This window comes from Zalophus californianus, chromosome 17 (assembly GCF_009762305.2).
Source record: "Zalophus californianus isolate mZalCal1 chromosome 17, mZalCal1.pri.v2, whole genome shotgun sequence".
NCBI classification, from domain to species: domain Eukaryota; kingdom Metazoa; phylum Chordata; class Mammalia; order Carnivora; family Otariidae; genus Zalophus; species Zalophus californianus.
The window spans coordinates 59,440,182-59,461,505 of NC_045611.1; the positions used below are offsets into that span (position 1 = coordinate 59,440,182).

Here is a 21,324-nt window from a genome sequence, read left to right on the forward strand (position 1 = left end):
GCTTTATTGTATTCTTCAATGACTGGACTTGAGAATGTGATGGAGAGGGGCTCCTTGGTGGCTCAGGCGGTTGTGACTGCCTTTGGCTCAGGTCATGATCCCAGGATCCTGGGATTGAGCCTCAAGTCGGGCTCCCCGCTCAGCCGGGAGTCTGCTTCTCCCTCTCTCTCTGCCCCACCCTGCCCCCCACTAATTCTTGCTCTCTCCCTCAGATAAATAAAATCTTTAAAAAAATAATGTGATAGAGGTATGTGAGCGGCTTAGTCTGTTAAGCATCTGCCTTCGGCTCAGGTCATGATCTCTGGTTCCTGGGATCCAGTACCACATCTGGCTTCCTGCTCAGCAGGGAGTCTGCTGCTCTCTCTCTCTACCTCTGCCCCTCCCCACTGCTCATTCTAATAAATAAATTAAAAAAATAAAAAAAGAATGTGATGGAGAACATGTTAATGCAGAAAAAATTTAAAAGGCTACAGCTGTTCAATCCGTTGTGAATAGCGCATGCACACGCACACACACTTGTTTCATTGTCCTATCTGTTAAAGGAAAATAGCCGAAGCTCAAAGAATAAGAAAAAGATATGTGCAGGCATTTTACCAAAGTTGTAGATAGCAAATGAGCATCTGAAAAAATGCCCATTGTGAATCCTTACAGAAATGCAATTAAAACAAAATGAGAGAACACTAAAAACTTATTAAAAAGGCTAAAATTAAAATGGCCAAACGAAGTATTCAGAATATGGAGGAAATGGAACTCTCATACACTGCTGGGAAGATGCAAAAGGTATAATCAAAAGTAAAACATTTACCTGTCCTGTAACCCAGACATTTCACTCTTAAGTTCCTGACAGAAGATCAAAGAAACATACATTCACATAAAGAACACAAATGTTTATACTAGCTTTATCTTAAATAGTCAAAGTCTAGAAAAAACCCAAATCCCCATACACAGATAAATGGATAAACTGGTATATCCAAAAATACTACTCAGCAAAAAACACAAAAAACCCGACTACCCATATAGTATCATTGATGAATCTCAAATAATTGTGACACATAAGGAAAAATAAAATACTCAATTCCAAACATAGATTCAAAAAATTCAAAGGTATCCATCCACCTATTTTAAGAGAAAGTAAATCAGTGGTTACCTGAAGGGTGGGAAGGGCAAGGGAGATTATAAAAGGACATGAGGTAAACATAATGTGACAGATACGGTCATTATCAGGACTATGATGATGGTTTCAGAAGTTTGTAACTATATCAAAACTCGCCAAATTATACTGTAAATATATGCAGATTAGTACATACAAACCATATCTCAATAAAGCTTTAAAAATGGCTCAAGACAATGTCTTTGTCCCACTTTTTGGAAAATAGGTTTGACAACCCCACACGGACTCCATCTCTCTTTCTCATGCCTACGAAGATACTACCCCAGTGGCAGCAGATGTGGAGAACAATGAAGAATATTTCTAAACAAGTCAAAAGGAATGCTTCCTGGGTCACAAGTGCCATATCCCAGAAATACAGATCCCCCTTTATCTTTTTTCCCCGCATCTGTGGTAGTGGCTTTGAGGCAAACATCACTGAGAGAAAACCACAGAACCTTTTGATTATTTTAGTTTTTATTTTTTTCTCTGACAATGACTACCTACACAAGATAAATATGCCTGGAGGTCCTGAGATTTGTATACACACTGATTCTACAGTCACTGTCACAGAAACTTGTCTGGATCCATTTTTAGAAGAGGCACATTCTACTTAGATGCAGTCTCCTCCACTTCCTATTAAGCCAGGTTTCTGTACCAATTATGGCTTCCCCTGCACACTGTGGTTCTTAAAACCAGTGACCCTAGCCCAACAGATTGTGGACATCAGGGCACATAGCTGTTTGTAAAGCTGAAGAACATAACCCCTCAACAATGCTGACATCCCCTGTGATGTCTCCTTTGAGTAAGGGGAAGAAATTTCTGCTCCTTTCAGAAGCATCTGAGGATCTCACAACTGCCCCCTCCTTGGGGGTCATCACTGAAACTCCTAAAACACAAAGCACCCAGATCTCAAATGAAAACCAGAAAGCCCTGCAGCTTTTCAGAGGTTGTAGGGCAGCAATGCAAATTTGGTCAAAACTGGCAAGCTATTTTCTGCCATCCTCAAGTACAGACAATTTTAGACTCCTAAAAAGTTCACCCAGCGATGCTTGTTGAGCCCAAATCCGTATATAAACTACCCCACAGAGTAAGTAGAACATCTAAGATTAAAGAGTACTTAAAGAGTAAGACCTTGATAGTCACATAAGCCAAAGCAATGTGCGGCAGACATTTACCGTTTTGGACTTGGAAGCTGAAAAAACTCATCACAAGTGTCACATGAGACTAACATGTCCCTGAAAAAGGTAGTCATTCTCTGTAAGCTGCCAGCCAAACCCATATTTCCTGGGTCATCAATGATTCAGGTCGATACCCAAGGTACTTAAGGAGATGGGGAAACTGACCCCAAGGGCTCAGGTTATGCCTAATTTGTTCTAATTCATGAGAGAACAAAGGTCAGCTTCACTGAATACATTGTGGAGGTGATGGATGCATACTTTGTGGACCTGCCAGGCAGGAGAGGTGAAAAGGCTTTGGTCACAAATCTAGCAGTGAGCTAAATCTAGAAAGAGCCCTGGACAGCTTAGAAAGTGCAACATATTTACACAAGCTTACTACAGTACTGAAACTTCCAAGGGATATCCCACTGTGCATGTTTAGATATCTGAGATTCAGTTCAGATAGATGGCTCCTCAGCGTTCCCTCCAGTGTTGTTAACAGTAAATAGGAAATTACACATTCCCTGCACACCTAAGGCCTTTCTCTAGTGTGAACTCTTTGATGTTGAGAGAGGGTAGATTTTCGTGTAAAAAACTTCCCACATTCACTACATTCGTAAGGCCTTTCTCCAGTATGACCTCTCCGGTGTTGACTGAATTGGGAACTATCCCTGAAGGATTTTCCACATTCACTGCACTCATAAGGCCTTTCTCCAGTGTGAACTCTCTGATGATAACGTAGTTTGGAGCTGGAGATAAAAGATTTTCCACATTCACTACACCTGAAAGGCCTATCTCCTGCATGAACTCTCTGATGATAACGAAGGGTAGAACTGGAGGTAAATGATTTCCCACATTCGCTGCATTCATAAGGCCTTTTACCTGCATGAACTCTCTGATGATAAGAGAGGGTAGCGCTACTGGTAAAAGACTTTCCACATTCACTGCACACATAAGGTCTTTCTCCTGTGTGAACTCTCTGGTGTCGAATCAGTATTGAGCTATTGGTGAAAGATTTCCCACATTCACTGCACTGATAAGGTTTTTCTCCCCTATGAACTCTATGATGATAACCAAGGCCAGAGACAGATGTAAAAGATTTCCCACAAGCACTACACTCATAAGACCGTTCGCTATTATGAATTCTCTGGTGTATTGACAGGGAAGATTTTTGGCTAAATGTCTTCCCACATTCACTGCATTCATAAGGCCTTTCTCCCGTGTGAGTTCTCCGGTGTTTATTGAATTGTGATCTATCCTTAAAGGATTTCCCACATTCAGTGCACTCATAAGGCCTTTCTCCACTGTGAACTCTGTGATGATAACGAAGGCTGGCACTAAAAGTAAAAGATTTCCCACATTCACTGCACTTGTAAGGCCTTTCTCCTGTGTGAACTCTCTGATGATAACGGAGAGTGGAACTGGAGGTAAAAGATTTCCCACATTCATTGCATTCATAAGGCCTTTTACCTTCATGAACTCTTTGGTGGTAACAGAGTGTGGAGCTACAGGTAAAAGATTTCCCACATTCACTGCACACATACGGTTTTTCTCCTGTGTGAACTCTCTGGTGTTGAATGAGCGTCCACCTATTGTTAAAAGATTTCCCACATTCACTACACTTGTAAGGCCTTTCTCCTGTGTGAACTCTCTGATGTAAAATGAGGTTATTTCTTCGGATAAAGGATTTCCCACATTCACTACACTCGTAAGGCCTTTCTCCAGAATGAACTCTATGATGATAATGGAGGTCAGACCTAGAAATAAAAGATTTCCCACATTCACTGCACTCATAAGGCCTTTCTCCAGTATGAACTCTCTGGTGATAACGGAGGGCAGAACTAGTGGTAAAAGATCTCCCACATTCACTACACTCATAAGGTCTTTCTCCAAGGTGACCTCGATGATGATACTGGAGAGTGGAGCTACACGTAAAAGATTTCCCACATTTACTGCACACATAAGGCTTTTCTCCTGTGTGAATTCTCCGGTGTCGAATGAGTGTCCACCTATTGTTAAAAGACTTCCCACATTCACTACACTCATAAGGCCTTTCTCCAGTGTGAACTCTGTGGTGGTAACGCAGGCTGGAGCTAAAGGTAAAAGATTTCCCACATTCACTACACTCATAAGGTCTTTCACCTGAGTGAACTCTTAGGTGTATAATGAGGTTATTTCTTCGAGTAAAGGACTTGCCACATTCACTGCACTCGTAAGGCCTTTCTCCAGTGTGAACTCTGTGATGATAACGGAGAGCAGTACGAGTGATAAAAGATTTCCCACATTCACTGCACTCATAAGGCCTTTCTCCCGAATGAACCCTCTGATGATAACGGAGGTCAGACCTAGAGATAAAAGATTTCCCACATTCACTGCATTCATAAGGCCTTTCTCCTGTGTGAGATCTCTGATGATAACTGAGGGCAGAGATAGAGGTAAAAGATTTTGCACAGTCACTACACTTGTAAGGCCTTTCTCCAGTTTGAACTCTACATGGAATCAACACTGAGCTATGGCTAAAAGATTTTGCACATTCACTGCACACATAACTGTTTTCTCCATTGTGCCATTTCTGGGGATGAATGAGGACAGATTTGTGGCTTAAGGATTTCCCACATTTGCTGCACTTGTATTGCCTGGACCCAGTGTGAGTCTTTCCATGTTGACTGAGGGTTGAGCTCTGCCTAAGGGATTTTCCGCATTCACCAAACTCATGATGTCTTTTTCCAGTATGGAATCTCTGGTGTATAGCAAATGAAGATTTGTACCTGAATGTCTTCCCACATTCACTGCACACAAAACTGTGGTCCTGAACAAGTGTGTGTTTGGGACCAAAGGCTTTCTTGAATTCTCCCCAGGTGTAATGACTTTTTTTGCTTTGTAAAGATGCCCTGCACTGGGTGATTGTGTGTGGCTTCTCAGTATGTGTGGCCTCTTGATGCAGATGCCCCAAGCTAGACAGGAAGTCCTTCTCAACCTCTCCACAGGTAAAGGGCTTTCCTGAATCATGGATTCTGCAGCTCTTCACAAAAGAGGCCTTGTCCACACTACATCTAAACGGTTTCTCTCCCACGTGCTGCTCCTGCTGCTGAGACTTTATGTTGAAATAAAATCGTTTCGCACACGCCCCACACCTCATCAGTTTCTGGTTGTTTTCTTTTCCCTGGTGCACAGCCAAGCGGAAAATGTCTCTCAAGACTGGACCACACATCTCACAGGGGTGGGTCTTCCGGGAAGACAGAGCTGCCTTGGGCGTCCTGGTCTGTGACACACCTATAGAAGTGCTCTGTTCAAAAGGTGCCTCCGTATCCTCTGCTCCACAGCAGCAACCTGAACGCAAAGAAATGCTGGTGAAATATGTGTTGACTACAGTGAAGGGGTGAGCTCATCACATATATGCATCCATCTCATCTAGGCAGGAGTATATGACATGCTTTTCCAGACACAGCAGTTGGAATTCAGTTGAAGGAACAGCCACTGTGCATTATTTGACCCCTAAGGTCACAGAATGGTGGAGACCTCACCAGGGGAAGGATACAAAGACAGGATATGAGACAAGAAAGAGAGGCAAGGACTACAACTCATTTCTCTGCCAAGAGTCTCTGGCAGGACCTTTGCTACTGCTGATGTGAGGCTGGGTAAAAGCATGCATCCAAGCCCATTAAAACCCAACTGTAACAAATTAGCTGCTGTTCAATGTCAAGTTAGGGATGTGTGAACATCTCATGGCCAATGCTGGAGTACAGAAACAGTGAGAGAAATGGGTGAGATGTGGAGTCGAGAGGTAGAGATTATCCCTGTGCTGGAAATCATAGTAGAAATGATGAGAGAACTGACAAATTGGCAAAATGTCAAAATGGAAATGAGAAAGTAGAAATGAAGTGTGGCCACTGAAAACGGCATGAAAGTGTGGGTGAATAAAGACAGGTTCACCATGGGGGACCTGGCGTGATCTGAACACTCTCTCCATCCATTGACCAGGACCATGCCCCTCTGAGTCCACTCTGTCATGTCTGGAGTCCTGCCCATCCTCTGATACACAAAGGATTCTTCCCTGTAAGCCTTGAGCAACTACCTGGGACATGGACGATACAAGTCCTAAGGGAAAAACAGCACAAATGAAGAGCCAGCACTATCCCGGGCTATTCAGCACAAAAGACAGCAAGGTGATGTCAGCGTAATAGCAGAGGAAACCAGCCTTTGCCCTTGGCAGGTTTAAGAGTCAATTAAGATACCGCAGGGGCACATGGGTTAGTTAAGCATCTGCCTTCGGCTCAGGTCATGATCCCAATGTCCTGGGATTGAGCCCTGCATCAGGCTCCCTGCTCAGGGGGGAGTGTGCTTCTCCCTCTCCTTCTGCCACTCCCCCTGCTTGTATATACACTCACTCTCTCTCTCAAATAAATAAATAAAATCATTAAAAAAAAAAAAAAACTACTACAGTGACACAATGGAGCACACAAAAAGGAGAATAACCACACAGGAAGGATTGATGGGGACACTGGCTTAGTGAAGACAGCTGAATATAGGCAGAAAATAAGAAGGGTGGGGCTGTGTCAGCCAAAGGACTGATGCCACTGCATTCCCCCCTACTCTGCAGGGCACCTCAGCAGCCTCTGCTGCAGAGAACATCAACAAGTCCTGCTATAGTGGCAGAACATCACAGATTACACAGCAGAGGTGTCCAAGTGTTTGCGGGCATGGACCATGAGAAAAACTCATACAGGGGAACTCCCCTCCCCCTCATAAGGATATGAGTTTTCTCAGCTATAACACTGAATACTAAGAGAAAGTGGGATGATGGGTTCTAAATGCTGCAACAAAGAAACTGCAAACCAAAAATACTTTTACCAGCAAAGCTGTCCTTCAGAAATGAAGGAGAAAGACTTTCCCAAACAGAAGCTGAGGGAGTTCATCACCACTTGACCTACCCTACAAAAGATACTAAACACAGTTCTTCAAACTAAAATGAAAGTATGCTAATTAGTAACATGAAAATATAGAACACACTGATAAATGCAACTGTATAGTCATATTCAAAATACAGGAGTCTGTCCTTATCTATTTCACTTCCCATGGTTTCAGTTACCCATGGTCAACTATGGTCCAAAAGCAAATGATCCTCCTTCGTTATAACATACTGTCAGAAGGTCAATAGTAGCCTAATGCTATGTCACAAAGCCTAAGTCATTCACCTCACTTCATCTCATCATTTAGGCATTGTATCATCTCACACCATCACAAGAAGGGTGAGTATGGTATAAGAAGATATTTGGAGAGAAACAGAACACATTTACATAACTTTTACTGTACTATTAATATTATATTTTATTATTATTTATTGTTGTTAATCTCTTACTGTACCTAATTTATAAATTAAACTTTATCATAGGTATGTACGTATAAGAGAAAACATACTATGTATAGGGTTCAGTACTACCCGAAGTTTCAGGCATCCACTGGGAGTCCTGGAACATATCCCCCCGTGCATAACAAGGGATTACTATACTCTAATACTTTAATAGTGTGTTAATCACTCAACACCAGTAAGGAGGACAAAAGACTATTAAAAATAACTGTATCTACAACAATCTGTGAATGGTTACAAAATATAAAAAGATGTGGGGTGCCTGGGTGGCTGGATGAGTTAAGCATCTGCCGCCTTCTGCTCAGGTCATGATCTCGGGGTCCTGGGATCAAGCCCCCCCTCCCACTCCCTCTGTCGGGCTCCCTGCTCAGTGTGAAGTCTGCTTCTCCCTCTGGCCCTCCCTGCTGCTCATGCTCTCTCTCAAATAAATAAATAAAATCTAAAAAAAAAAAAAATGTAAATGGTGACATTAAAAACAAAAAACCTGAAGGAGGTGAGTAAAAGTTTTTGTATGCAATTAAAGTTATCAGCTTCAAACAGAATGTTATAAGATGACTTAAAGAAGCCTCATGGTAACCAAAGCAAAAACCTACAGTAGAAACAAAAGATAAACGAATGAAAGCATAACACCATGGGAAATCCTCAAATCACAAAGGAAGACAGCGAGAGAGGAAGAAAGGTGCTACAAAACACTCAAGACAATAATTAACAAGATGGCAAAAGAGATACCATGGCTGAACTCAAAAACAAAAGGTTGAAAGTGAAGGAACTGAAAAAGATATTCCACACAAATGGAAACCAAAACAGAATATGGGTAGCTGTACTTATAGGTGATACGACAGACTTTAAGTCAACAACTGTCACAAGAGACAAGGTCATTATGTAATGATAAAGGAATGAATTCACCAATAAGATGTAAAAATTGTAAGTATGTATGCATCACACATCAGAGCATCTAAGTTAAGTCTTGAGCAAATTCAACTACATCTGAAGGCAAAAAAGACAGCAATTGAATATTAGTATCAATATCCCCCTTTCAATAATGGGTGGATATCCAGACAGAAAATTAGTAAGGATATATCTGAATTGAACATTCTGGTCCAAATGGATCAAACAGACATATACAGAACATTCCATCCACTATAGCAGCTTACACATTCTCAAGTGCACACAGAATATTCTCTGGGATAAATCTTATGTTATGTCAAACAAGTCTTAACAAATTTCAGAAGACTGAAATTCTATCATGTACCTTTTCCTAACAATGAATAAAACTAGAAATCAGTAACATGAGGAAGGGGTGACTGGCTGGCTTAGTCAGTGGAGCCTGCAACTTGGTCTCGGGGTTGAGTTCGACCCCTCATGGGTGGGGAGAGTACCTAAAAAAATAAGATTTCTTTTTTTAAAATAAAATCTTTAAAAAAAAAAACACAAAAAACCATGAGGAAGCTTAATAATTCAAATATGTGGGCATTAAACAACACATGCCTATCCAATCAATTGGCCAAAGGAAAAGTCAAAAGCAAAATAAAAAAGTACCTTGAGAAAAACAAAAGTGGAAACAAAACATGGAATGTGAAAAAGCAATTGTAAGAAAAAAGTTTAGAGCACTAAGTGCCAGCAACTAAAAAAATCAATCAATAAATAAAGCTCTCAAACAGCCTAACTTTACACCTTAAGGAACTAGGAAAAGAACAAACTAAGACCAAAGTTAGTGAAACAAAGGCAAAGACAAAGATCAGAACAGAAGTAAAATAAAAACTAGAAATACAATAAAAAGAGCTGCTTTTCTGAAAAGATAAAATTGAAAAACCTTTAGCTGGACTAACTTAGAATAAAGGCAAGACTCAAAAAAGAGGAGAAATTACAACTGATAGCAGAGAAACACAAAGGATCATAAAAGACTACTATGAACTATTATATGCCAACAAATTAGATAACCTAGAATAAATTCCTAGAAACATACAACCTATCAAAACCGAATCATTTTTTTCTTAAAGATTTTTTTTTTTTAATTAATTTATTTGACAGAGAACAGGAGAGCACAGGCAGGGGAGCGGCAGAGGGAGAGGGAGAAGCAGGCCCCCACTGAGCAGGGAGCCTGATGTGGGGCTCCCAGGACCCTGGGATCATGACCAAAGCCGAAAGCAGATGCTTAACTGACTGAGCCACCCAGGTGCCCCCCAACACTGAATCATAATAGAAAATCCAAATAGACAAGGAAATTGAAATCAGTAATCAAAAATCTCCCAACAAAGAAAAGATCATGACCAGATAGATTCAGTGATGATTTCTATCCACATTTTAAATATTAAATTCTCAATTTCTTCCAAAAATCTGAAAAGGAAGGAATATTTTCAAACTCATTTTAGGAGACTAATATTAGGACACCAAAACCAGGGAAGGACATTACAAGAAAACAAAATTACACACCAACATCCCTAATGAACACAGATGTAAAAGAGCTCAACAAAGTACTAGCAAACCAAATTCAACAGTATAGGAAAAGAATCATAAACTGTGATCAAGTGAGATTTATCCCTGGGATACAAGGGTGGTCTCCTCATAAGTAAATCAATAAATGTGCCATATCTTATTAACACAAAGAAGGCAACTCATATGATCATCTGAATAGATGTGGAAAAAGCATTTGACAAAATTCAGAATTCTTTCACAATAAAAACTCCCCCAAAATTAGGTATAGAAGTTATACACCACAATATCACAAAGGCCATATATAAGCCCACAGCTAAGAACACATTAAACAGTAAAAAGGTAAAAACTTTCCCTCTACTATCAGGAAAAAGACAAAGATGCCTATGCTCATAACTGCTATTCAAAATGGTACTGGCAGTCCTATCCAGAGCAATCAGACAAGAAATAGAAAGGTCTCCAAATCAGAAAAGGTCTGCAAATCAGAAACTATTTGCAGATGACATGGATTTTATATAAAGAAAACCCTTAAAAGTTCACCAAAAAATGCAGAATGAATAAATAAAACTCAGTAAATTTGCAGGATATAAAATCTACATACAAAAATCAGATGTGCCTATTACTAACAATGAACCATCTCAATGAGAAATTAAGAAACCAATCCCATTTGGAAGAATATTAAAAAATATATAATACTTAGGAATAAATTTAGCCAAGGAAATGAAAGATGTGTACAATGAAAACTATAAGACACCAATGAAAGAAATTGAAGACACAAATAAATGGAAAGATATCCCATGTCTGTGGACTGAAAGAATTATTACTAAAATGCTTCTACTATAAAGGGGTTCCTGGGTGGCTCATTGTCTGCCTTCAGCTTGGGTCACGATCCCAGGACCCTGGGATTGAGCTCTGCATCATCGGGCTCCCTGCTCAGCAGGAAGCCTGCTTCTCCCTCTCCCACTCCCCCTGCTTGTACTCCCTCTCTTGCTGTCTCTGTCAAATAAATAAATAAAATCTTAAAAAAAAAATGCTCCTACTACATAAAGCAACCTAAAATTCAATGCAATATCTACCAAAATTCCAATGACATTTTTACCAGAAACAGAAAAAGAATCCTAAAATTTGCACCACAAATGACCTCAAATAAGCCAAAGAAATCTTTTATTTTATTTAAAAAAAAAATTTTTTTTTTAATTTATTTGACAGAGAGAGACAGCGAGAGAAGGAACACAAGCAGGGCGAGTGAGAGAGGGAGAAGCAGGCCACCCGCCGAGCAGGGAGCTCAATGCGGGGCTTGATCCCACAACCCTGAGATCATGACCTGAGCCGAAGGCAGTCGCTTAACCAACTGAGCCACCCAGGCACCCCAGCCAAAGAAATCTTGATCATGAATATCAAAATTAGAGGGACCACACTTTGTGATTTCAAGCTATACTACAAAACACTATGGTACTGGAATAAAAACAGACATCCAGACCCATGAAATATGATAGAAAGCCCAGAAATAAACCCACACATACATAGTTAACTACTCTTTCTTTGACAAGGGTGCCAAGAACACGCATGGGTAAAGGAAAGTCTCTTCAGTAAATGGTGCTGGGAAAACTGGATATGCACATGCCAAACAAAACAAAATAAAAAAAAAAAAGAAAGGAACTGGGATCCTACCTTATACCACTCACAAAAATTACCTTGAAATGGATTAAAGACTTCAATGTAGACATGAAAATGTAAAACTTCTTGGGGGAAAAAAAAACAACAGAGAAAAAGCTCTTTGACAATTTTTTTTTTTTAAGATTTTATTTATTTGAGAGAGAGAGAATGAGAGATATAGCGCACGAGAGGGAAGAGGGTCAGAGGGAGAAGCAGACTCCCTGCTGAGCAGGGAGCCCCATGTGGGACGCGATCCCAGGACTCCAGGATCATGACCCGAGCCAAAGGTAGCCGCTCAACTGAGACACCCGTTCAACCGAGACACCCAGGTGCCCTCCTTGACAATGTTTTTAACAATGAGTTTTCAGATAGGAAACAAAAAGCACAGGCAACAAAGGCAAAAATAAAGTCAAGTCAAGCTACATCAAACTAAAAATCTTCTGCATAGCAAAGGAAACAATCAACAAAATATAAAAGGAGAAAGTATTTGCAAATGCTTTACCTCATAATGGTTAACATCTAAAATATATAAGGTACTCATACAACTCAGCAACAAAGAAACAATCGGAGTAATATATTGGCAAAGAACCTAAATGGACATTTTATTAAAGAAAATCTACAAATATCCAACAGGTATATTAAAAAATGCTCTTCCCCACTAATCATCAGGAAAATGCAAATCAAAACCAAAATGATATATCACCCCACATTTGATAAGATCGTTACCTTCAAAAAGAGCAGAGATAAGTGTTGGTGAGGGTGAAGGTAGAAGGAACCCTTGTACACTGTGGTTGGAATGCTTAGGAAAAAAAAAAGCCAAAATCATAGAAACAGAGACTATAGGCATATTTATTTTTTAGTTTTACAGAATTTTGCTTTATGATGCTTCACAGATACTGTGTTTCTTACAAAATGAAGGTCTGTGGCAAGGCCGCAACGAGCAAGTCTGTTGGCACCATCTTTCTAACAGCATTTGCTCACTTCATGTCTATCAAATTTTGTTAATTCTTGTAATATTTCAAATGTTTGCAGTATTAGTGTATTCGTTATGGTGATCTGTGATCAGAGCCCTTTGTCACTACTGTAATTGTTCTGGAGCACCACAAACCACACCCATATGACATTTAACATAATCAAAAAATGACAAAGGTGTTTCTAACTGTTCCATGACCAGTCATTGCCCTATCTCGTTCTCTTGGGCCACTCTATTTCCTGAGACACAACAGTATTGAAATTACGCCAATTAATAACTCTACAATAGCTTCTAGGTGTTCAAGTGAAAAGAGTGACACATCTTTCACTTTAAATCAAAAGCTAGAAATGATTACACTTAGTGAGGAAGGTATGTTGAAAACCAAGATAGGCCAAAAATGAGCTAAGCCTCTTGAGGCCAACAGCTGGCCAAGTGTAGCCAAGTTGTGAATGCAAAAAACCACAAAAAGTCTTTGAAGGAAATTAAAAGGGCTACTCCAGGGGCACCTGGGTGGCTCGGTCGGTTAAGCGGCTGCGTTCGGCTTGGGTCGTGATCCCAGGGTCCTGGAATCGAGCCTCACATAGGGCTCCTTGCTCAGCAGGGAGCCTGCGAGAATTCTCCCCTGCCTGCCATTCCCCCTGCTTGTGCTTGCTCTCTCTCTCTGTCAAATAAATAAAATCTTAAAAAAGTAAAATAAAATAAATAAAAAATAAAATAAGAGTGCTACTCCAGTGAACACACAAATGGTAAGAAAGCAAAACAGCCTTACTACTGATAGAGAGAAAGTTGTAGTGGTCTGCATGGAAGATCAAAGTGTCCCCAAAGTTCCCTTAAGCCAAAACCTAATCCAAAGCAAGGGTCTAACTGTCTCCAATTCTAGGAAGGCTGAGAGAGGTAAGGAATCCGCAAAGACAAGGTGAAAGCAGAGGTTGGTTCCTGAGGTTGAAGGAAAGAAGCCATCTCCATACCATCAAAATACAAAGTGCTGAGGCAAAAGCTGTAGCTAGTGATCCAGAAGATCTAGCTAAGATCATTCATGAAGGTGGCTACACTAAACAACAAATTTTCAATGCAGACAAAACAGCCTTCTATTGGAAGATGCCATCTAGCACTTTCCGAGCTAGAGACATCAAGCCTGGCTTCAAAAAGGACAGGCCAACTCTCTTGTTAGGGGCCAGTGCTCATTTATCATTCTGAAAGTCCTAGGACCCTTAAGAATTATGCTGAATTTACTCCGCCTGAGCTATAAATGGAAAAACAAAGCCTGGATGACAGCACCCTGTTTATAACATGGTTTACTGACTATTTTAAGCACACTGTTGAGACGTACTGCTCAGAAAAAAAGATTTTCAAAATATTACTGGTCATTGACAAAGCACCTGGTCACCCAAGAACTCTGATGGAGATGTACATTAATGTTTTCATGCCTGCTAACACAATATCCATTCCGTAGCCCATGTAGCCCAAATAATTTTGACTTTTTAAGATTTATTTATTTGAGAGAGAGAGAGTGTGCACACGCACATGAGCGTGGAGTAGAGGGAGAGAGAATCTCAAGCAGACTCCCAGGCGAGCTTGGAGCCCGACGTGGGGCTTGATCTCACAACCCTGAGATCATGACCTGAGCTGAAACCAAGAGTCAGACACAACCAACTGTGCCATCCAGGCACCCCAATTTTGACTTTCAAGTCTTATTATTTAAGAAATACAATTTGTTGAGAACAACCTTGTGTCGGGCTCCACACTCAGCAGGGAGTCTACTTAATAAGACCTTCTCCCTATACTCCTGCCACCCCCCCATACGCTCATGTGCTCTCCCATGCTCTCAAATAAATAAGTAAATCCTAAAAAAAAAAAAGAAAGAAAGAAAGAAAGAAATACAACTTGTAAGGCCAGGGCTGCCATAGTGGTTTTTCTGATAGATCTAGGCAAAGGAAATCAAAACCTTATGGAAAGGATTCAACATTCTAGCTGCCATTCATGGGTGGCAGAGGTCAAAGTATCAACAGGAGTTTGGAAGTTGATGGCAACCCTCATGGATGACTTTGAAGGATTTAAGACTTCCGTGGAGAAAGTAACAGCAGATATGATAGAAATGGCAAGAGAATGAGAATTAGAAGTGGAGCCTGGGGGCATCAGATGGCTCAGTTGGTTGAGCATCCAACTCTTGATTTCGGCTCAGGTCATGGTCTCAGGGTCCTAGGATCGAGCCCTGCACTCAGCATGGAGTCTGCTTGTCCCTCTCCCTCTGTTCCTCCTCCCGCGCTCTTGCTCACTCTCTCACAAATAAATAAATAAAATCTTAAAAAAAAAGGGAAGGGCGCCTGGGTGGCTCAGTTGGTTAAGCGACTGCCTTCGGCGGGGAGTCTGCTTCTCCCTCTGACCCTATCCCCTCTGATGTGCTCTCTCTCTCATTCTCTCTCTCTCAAATAAATAAAATCTTAAAAAAAAAAAAAAAGGGAAAAAAATGGAGCCTGATAATATGATTGAATTACTGCAAGTTCATGGTAAAATCTGAATGGATATAAGACAGATCCCTCTCTCTCCCTCTGCTTGTGCTCTGTCAAAAAAATAAAATCTTAAAAAAAAAATATTTTATTTATTTGACAGAGAATGACACAGTGAGAGAGGGAACACAAGCAGGGGGAGCGGGAGAGGGAGAAGCAGGCTTCCTGCTGAGCGGAAGCCTGATGTGGGGCTCAATCCCAGAACCCTGGGATCATGACCTGAGCCGAAGGCAGGCACTTAACGACTGAGCCACCCAGGCGCCCCAAGAGTCCAACTCTTGATTTCAGCTCAGGTCATGATCTCAGTGTCGTGAGATTGAGCCCTGCATCAGGCTCTGTGCTAAGTGTGAAGCGTGCTTAAGATTCTCCCTCTCTCTCTACTCCTCCCTGCCCACTTGCACTCTCTCTAAAACCAAACAAAAAAAGATTACAGTCTAATAAACATAACTTTTACATGTATTGGAATAACAAAAAATTCATTTGACTTGCTTTATTGTGATGTTTGCTGTATTGTGGTGGTCGGGAACCAAACCCAAAATATCTCTGGAGTATGCCTGTAGAATACGAGGAGCTGGGGTGTGAGGGAAATGGGGAGACAGTGGTCAAAAAGTACAAATGTTCACTTATAAGATGAAAAAGTTTGGGTGCCTGGATGGCTCAGTCGGTTAAGCATCTGCCTTTGGCTCAGGTCATGATCTCACAGTCCTGGGACTGAGCCCCGCAGTGGGCTCCCTGCTCAGTGGGGAGTCTGCTTCTCCCTTCCCCACCCCACCACTCATGCCCTCTCTCTCACTCACTCTCTGAAATAAATAAAATCTTTAAAAAATAAAAAAAAATTAAAAAGATTAAAAAGTTATGAAGATGTAACATACAGCATGGTGACTATAGTTAATAATGATGTTGTATATGTGAAATTTACTGAGAGTAGATTTGAGCATTTCTACAAAAAAAAATGTAAGTTTATGAGGTGGTAGATATTTAATGAACTTCAGTTGTGGAAATTATATTACAATGTATGCATATATCAAATCATCACACTGTGCACTTAATTTTTTTTTAATATATATATTTTTAAAGATTTTATATATTTGAGAGAGAAAGAGAGCATGGGGAGGATGAAAGAGGGACAAGCAGATGCCATGCTGATTTCAGCTGCAGCCGGACTCAGGGCTTAATCCCACAACGCCGAGATCCTGACCTGGCCGAAACCAAGAGCTGGATGCTCAACTGACTGAGCCACCCAGGCATGCCCTGTGTACTTTTATATAATTTTATATCTCCAGAAAGCTGGGGGGGGGGGGGAGAAGAAAATGCACCTAAACTACAAACCTTGCAGGAGTGTGTTGAAAAGTAGCCTATGGTTCAGGTAAGTACTGACTATGACAATGCATGCAAACCTGGCACAAGCAGACACAAGGAAAAGTCAGTTAAAAGAAGAGATCAAAAACTGGAAAACAGAGCCTGGCTCAGTCAGTAGAGCAAGCAATTCTTGATCTCAGGGTTGTGAGTTCAAGCCCCAAGGGTATAGAGCTTACTTTAAAAACAAATAAACAAACAAATGCTGGGATACAGAAGTGACATGGAGCTGTACACACTGATCCAAACAAAGGACAAGCATGGCGGAATCCATTAAGCTCACTAAAAATCTAACCTTGAATCCTTTCCTAAGAGCGTTCAGTATAGCAGTTATTGAGGCTTCAGGGGAGAGGAGACGGCAGTGCAAATAAACCAGCCCTATCAACATAGCAATTACCCAGTAAGCTGAGAAGCAAGCAGTGCCCATGGTCCACATGTGAGAGACACTGAGAAATGGTGGGTGGGGAGGGAATAGAGCCTACTTCAGGCCACTGTGGAGGGTGAGGGCCTTACCCAGTGAGGATATAAGTGTAAAGTTCTCCAGCATCACATCGTGGTACAGGCATCTCTGAGCCTCATCAAGGAGCCTCCACTCCTCCCAGGAGAAGTACACAGCAATGTCCTCAAAGGTCACACTATCCTGTTATGATGGGGACAGATGAAACCATGAACATTCTCTGAGTCCCACAATCCATCTCGGCACACTCATCCTCTTTCAGAGGTCCCCACTTCAGAAATGCCACGCCTAGGTGCCACTAATGTCCACCCTATCGTCAGGTTCTCTTTATTCACTGTGTTCTGCCCTCAGCAACATCAGGCAAGGGAAACAAGAGATGTCATCCAAATCCCTCCTGGCCTGGACGGTCCATACTGTCAATTCCCCCACAGTCTCTATTTTGAGACTCCCAAAACGCAATGAAATGGCTCATGCTTTACCCTTCAGCTCCGATACCCTGAGGCCCTTGGCTCACACGTCCTCTGGTTGTGCACATTTTTCTGTAAACTGTACCTCTCTCACATCTTCAGTCCCCCCACAGCTGCACTCCCATAGCTCTACTTTGGCCAAAGCCCTGAATTCTGCTTTGAAGGCCTCCTCTGTACCTCTGATCCTTGCTTCAGTACTACCCCCCCAGAGGCACTATGAATTATAGATGCCCACGACCCACGTCCACTTCTGTGCTGGACTTGCTGAAGCCTCAGCAGTCACACTCCCCGCTCTCCACGCAACCTTCCCTAAAATCCCAGCCCTTATAGTCTCCCTGCCAGGCATAATGATTCTCACAAATGACTACATTTACCCCAGATCTTATCCACCAGCAAGACCGAAACACCCCAGACCCCATCAAAACTCACCACAAAATTCTGGTAAGTCCATACAGTAGTGAATTAGCAGGAGCCCTGCCTTCGATTTCATCTTGCCTCAATTACTCCCTTGCCTCTGAAGCCATCTTGCACCCATACTTCCCATGGAAGCTTTAGCCACCTCCCAGATCATCCTCTCTCCCTCCCTCGTGTTTCTCCTTCTTAGGATCCCGACCAGGTGCTAAGCAAGAGACCCACTTCTCAGCATGCACCCTAGTCTTTCTAACCTGCAAACTGCATTACCACTATAACCTACATTACACTTCCTAAATGTGATCCACAGTTCCATCCTGGTCCTCACAATAGCCACCACTTTTTAAAGTCGGCCCCAGACCTATCCACCATCGAGACTAAACGCTGCAGACCCCACCAAAGCTCATCACAAAATTCCAGTGAAACTACAGTAGTGAATTAGCAGCAGCCTGGCCTCAGTGTCATCTTGTCTCAATTACTCCCATGCCTCCATGGCCATCTCATATCCACTCATCCCATGGAAGCCTTGATCACCTGCCAAACCATTCTCTCTCCCACATGGTTACCATGATCACTTCCCTCCTTCACCTGCATTCGTGTGCCCCGCAACACTGATCAGGTGCCCAGCAAGACAATCATTCCTCATCATGCACCCTCCTCTATCTGACCAGCTAAGGCACTGTCATGATGATCCGCATTCCCCAATCTAAATGCAATCCACGGCTCCGCCCTGGTCGACACAATACTCACCACTTATGGATGTCTTCATCCAAAACCTCCTCCCAGGATACCCAGACCTGTGAATCCAGATACCCATTTGCTGTCTCCACTCACAATTCTCTGAAATATCTGAGACTCTTAACAGGACCAAACAAAACTCCTCACAGTCCGAAAGAAAATTAACCGATCATCAATTACCCCATCCCACATGATGGAATTTCCATCCCTTCAGCTTCAAGGACCAAAAACCCTGGGGTCATCCTGGACCCCTCCCTGTCTCTCAACTACGTCAAAAAATCCACCCCACTTAAAAAAATGGACAGAGTTCAACTTTTCACCCACCTCTATGGCCACCACCCTGGTCCATCAATGTGGATTATAGCAGCTGCCTCCTCCTGGACTCCTGCCTCCTCCTTTACCCCCATAGTCTGTTATCTTTTCTGCAACCAGATGGATCCTATTAAGACTTAAGGTAAGACCACCAGCCCCTTATCCAAACCTCTCATTACCTACATAACAGATGCCCACATTCTCAGTAGCCACATCAGAGGCCTGATTCTTGACCCTCAGCTCTTTGTTCCGAGCAGGGAGAATGAAAACAGGTTCAAGCGTTTGCACACTTTGGTATTGATTTGTGGGATAACGTCTCACACCTGTTTATACTGGCTGACAGCAACAAGAACACCTGCATGGGACCCTTGGCCTGCACTCAGGACCCCGGGCTTGGGGTATTCTTAGGATGCCCACACCTAGCAGCTGGAAAAACAGCCAAGGGAAGAGCCTCAAGACGCCACAATCCTGGACACCATACTGGCGCTGTCAAGACCAGTAAGGAACTGAGCCAACCTCTCCTTACTTGTACAGGTTCTCTAAGTGCTTTCACGACCTTCAGAACTTGTGGTTGAGGGGAGGGAACCAGGGTTGGGCCCCACGAGATCAGGCCTCCCCTGCATCCCGCCAAGCCCTGGAACCCAGGGACCTCGGGCTAACTAACCTCTACGCTTCAGGCCGCAGTTACTTCTCCCACCAGCTCAGTGACCTCCGACAAGAACTCCACTCCCGGTGCCCGCTGGTCTTCATCACCCCGGTCCCAACCTCTTCTCCCTCGAGCAGCTTTTGGAAAGCCGTTAACACCCTAACACTGACTGTGTCCCTCTTCTGTTCACGACCCCCCAGGGCCCTCGGAACAGAGGGACGCACCTCGGCCCGCCAGTCCCGGCGCGACCCCGCCTCACGCCCTCTGTCCCCTGCGGGCAGCCTCCTCCCGCCTCAGGCCCCCCGGCCCGGAGCCCGCTCCTCACGCCGGCACGCCGGCGCTCGCACACGGGGCCCCCGCCCCCCGCCGCCGCCCCGTCCGACGCCGGGGCCTGGGCCGCAGGGCCGCGAGCCGGCGCCCCGCGCTCGGGCCTCCGGGGTCTGGGTGGGGGGACGGCGGGGAGGGCCCGGGGGACGAGCGCTTACCTGCGGCGGCTCCCTGGGCGCGGCCGCCGCCATCGGACTCGGTGGGCGGAGCGGACACCCGGCTCGGCGGTCCCCGGCCCGGCCCGGCGCGGGGCAGCCCGGGCGGCGTCGCCAGCCGCGGACCCGCCTCTCTGCCGTGGGGACAACGACTTCTGCGCCTTGACAGTTCCGTCACTTCAGTCCCGCCCCGGCACGCCCGAGAGCAGCAAAATGGCCGCCACAAGGAGGAGGCCGGAAGTCCCGCCCCTACGCGATGTATTCCCGCGGAAATGCTTCCATTGGCTCAACTCCGCGCACGATTTTCTGGGTATTGCAGTTGGCAACGCTCTAGTGCCCGAGGCAAGGGTTTTTCTCCAGCCTGATCAATCAGAGCCTTGGCCATGCGGCTCCTCGAGGGTTGCTGGAAGCCTAGAGGCAAGGGGCGAGAGGATTTGCTCTTTGTGAACTGCAGTGAAGAGGCATCATTTCATACTCGGTAAAAGTCACCCAGCTCCCAGAGGACAATACTGTTACTGGGATGCTCCGAAATCCCCTGATCTAAATGGTCATATTATTACAGAGTCATTTAGGCATAAAATAGTCCACGCATAGCTGAAGGCATTTTGTTATTACTATGAAATGCATGTAACCTGATGCATTTGTCAATGTTGTGAGTTCTCTTATGAATGGCTAGGGGCAAGGGAAAAAACTTTATACAGGGCCTTGACTGGGAATAAAGAAGAAAGATGTTAGGCCGCCCTTAAGCCCGCGAACAAGCAGGATCTCTGCCTCTGGCTCCCACAGAAAATCTGTGCCTTACCTGTAGGGTTAGTGATTGTGTCCTACCCATTTTTATCTATATAATATTTCTTACTCAACGTTCTAAGACACACTTGAGGGAACAGAAGGCAAGCTAAGGACCCCACCATGGGATATATATGGCATTTCCTCAGGCATTCCTGGCTGCCCTAAAACAAAGGAAAGGAAAAACAAAGTTACCTTACAGAGACACAATCCTCCAAGACGTGAGTCTCCCTCAGTTTACAAAAGTCTTAGCAATTTACATTTCTATCAATGGCCTAGCTTGAGAAGGAAATGTAGATACAATTAAATGTCCTTATAACCTGGAGCCCATTGACAGATACTTGAAGCGGGCAGAATGTACTGTTCCTCCAGGAAGCTCCCAACTATCTTCATGTTAATACCTTGCTAGAGGGAAAAACAACCTT

The 21,324-nt window shown here is 43.3% G+C and overlaps 1 protein-coding gene across 5 annotated transcripts in view; it reads right to left on the reverse strand.

The window, feature by feature from the left end:
- LOC113936727 (zinc finger protein 256-like) overlaps positions 1-21,232 on the reverse strand; it is a 37,113-nt gene extending 15,881 nt beyond the window's left edge. The window contains exons 1-5 of one of the 5 annotated variants that reach the window (XM_027620296.2): positions 21,022-21,149; positions 20,117-20,524; positions 18,686-18,732; positions 17,114-17,240; positions 349-5,637 (exon numbers count right to left, since the gene is read on the reverse strand). In XM_027620296.2, the coding sequence (XP_027476097.1) occupies positions 2,840-5,637; positions 17,114-17,147 (2,832 nt within the window). In that variant the 5' untranslated portion in view covers positions 17,148-17,240; positions 18,686-18,732; positions 20,117-20,524; positions 21,022-21,149 and the 3' untranslated portion in view covers positions 349-2,839. Of the gene's footprint in view, positions 1-348; positions 5,638-17,113; positions 17,241-18,685; positions 18,733-18,997; positions 19,180-19,649; positions 19,869-20,116; positions 20,525-21,021 lie in introns of those variants that run through there. The other 4 variants (XM_027620295.2, XM_027620299.2, XM_027620298.2 and 1 more) reach the window with 4 other exon arrangements.
- Between the last annotated feature and the right edge of the window lie 92 nt (positions 21,233-21,324).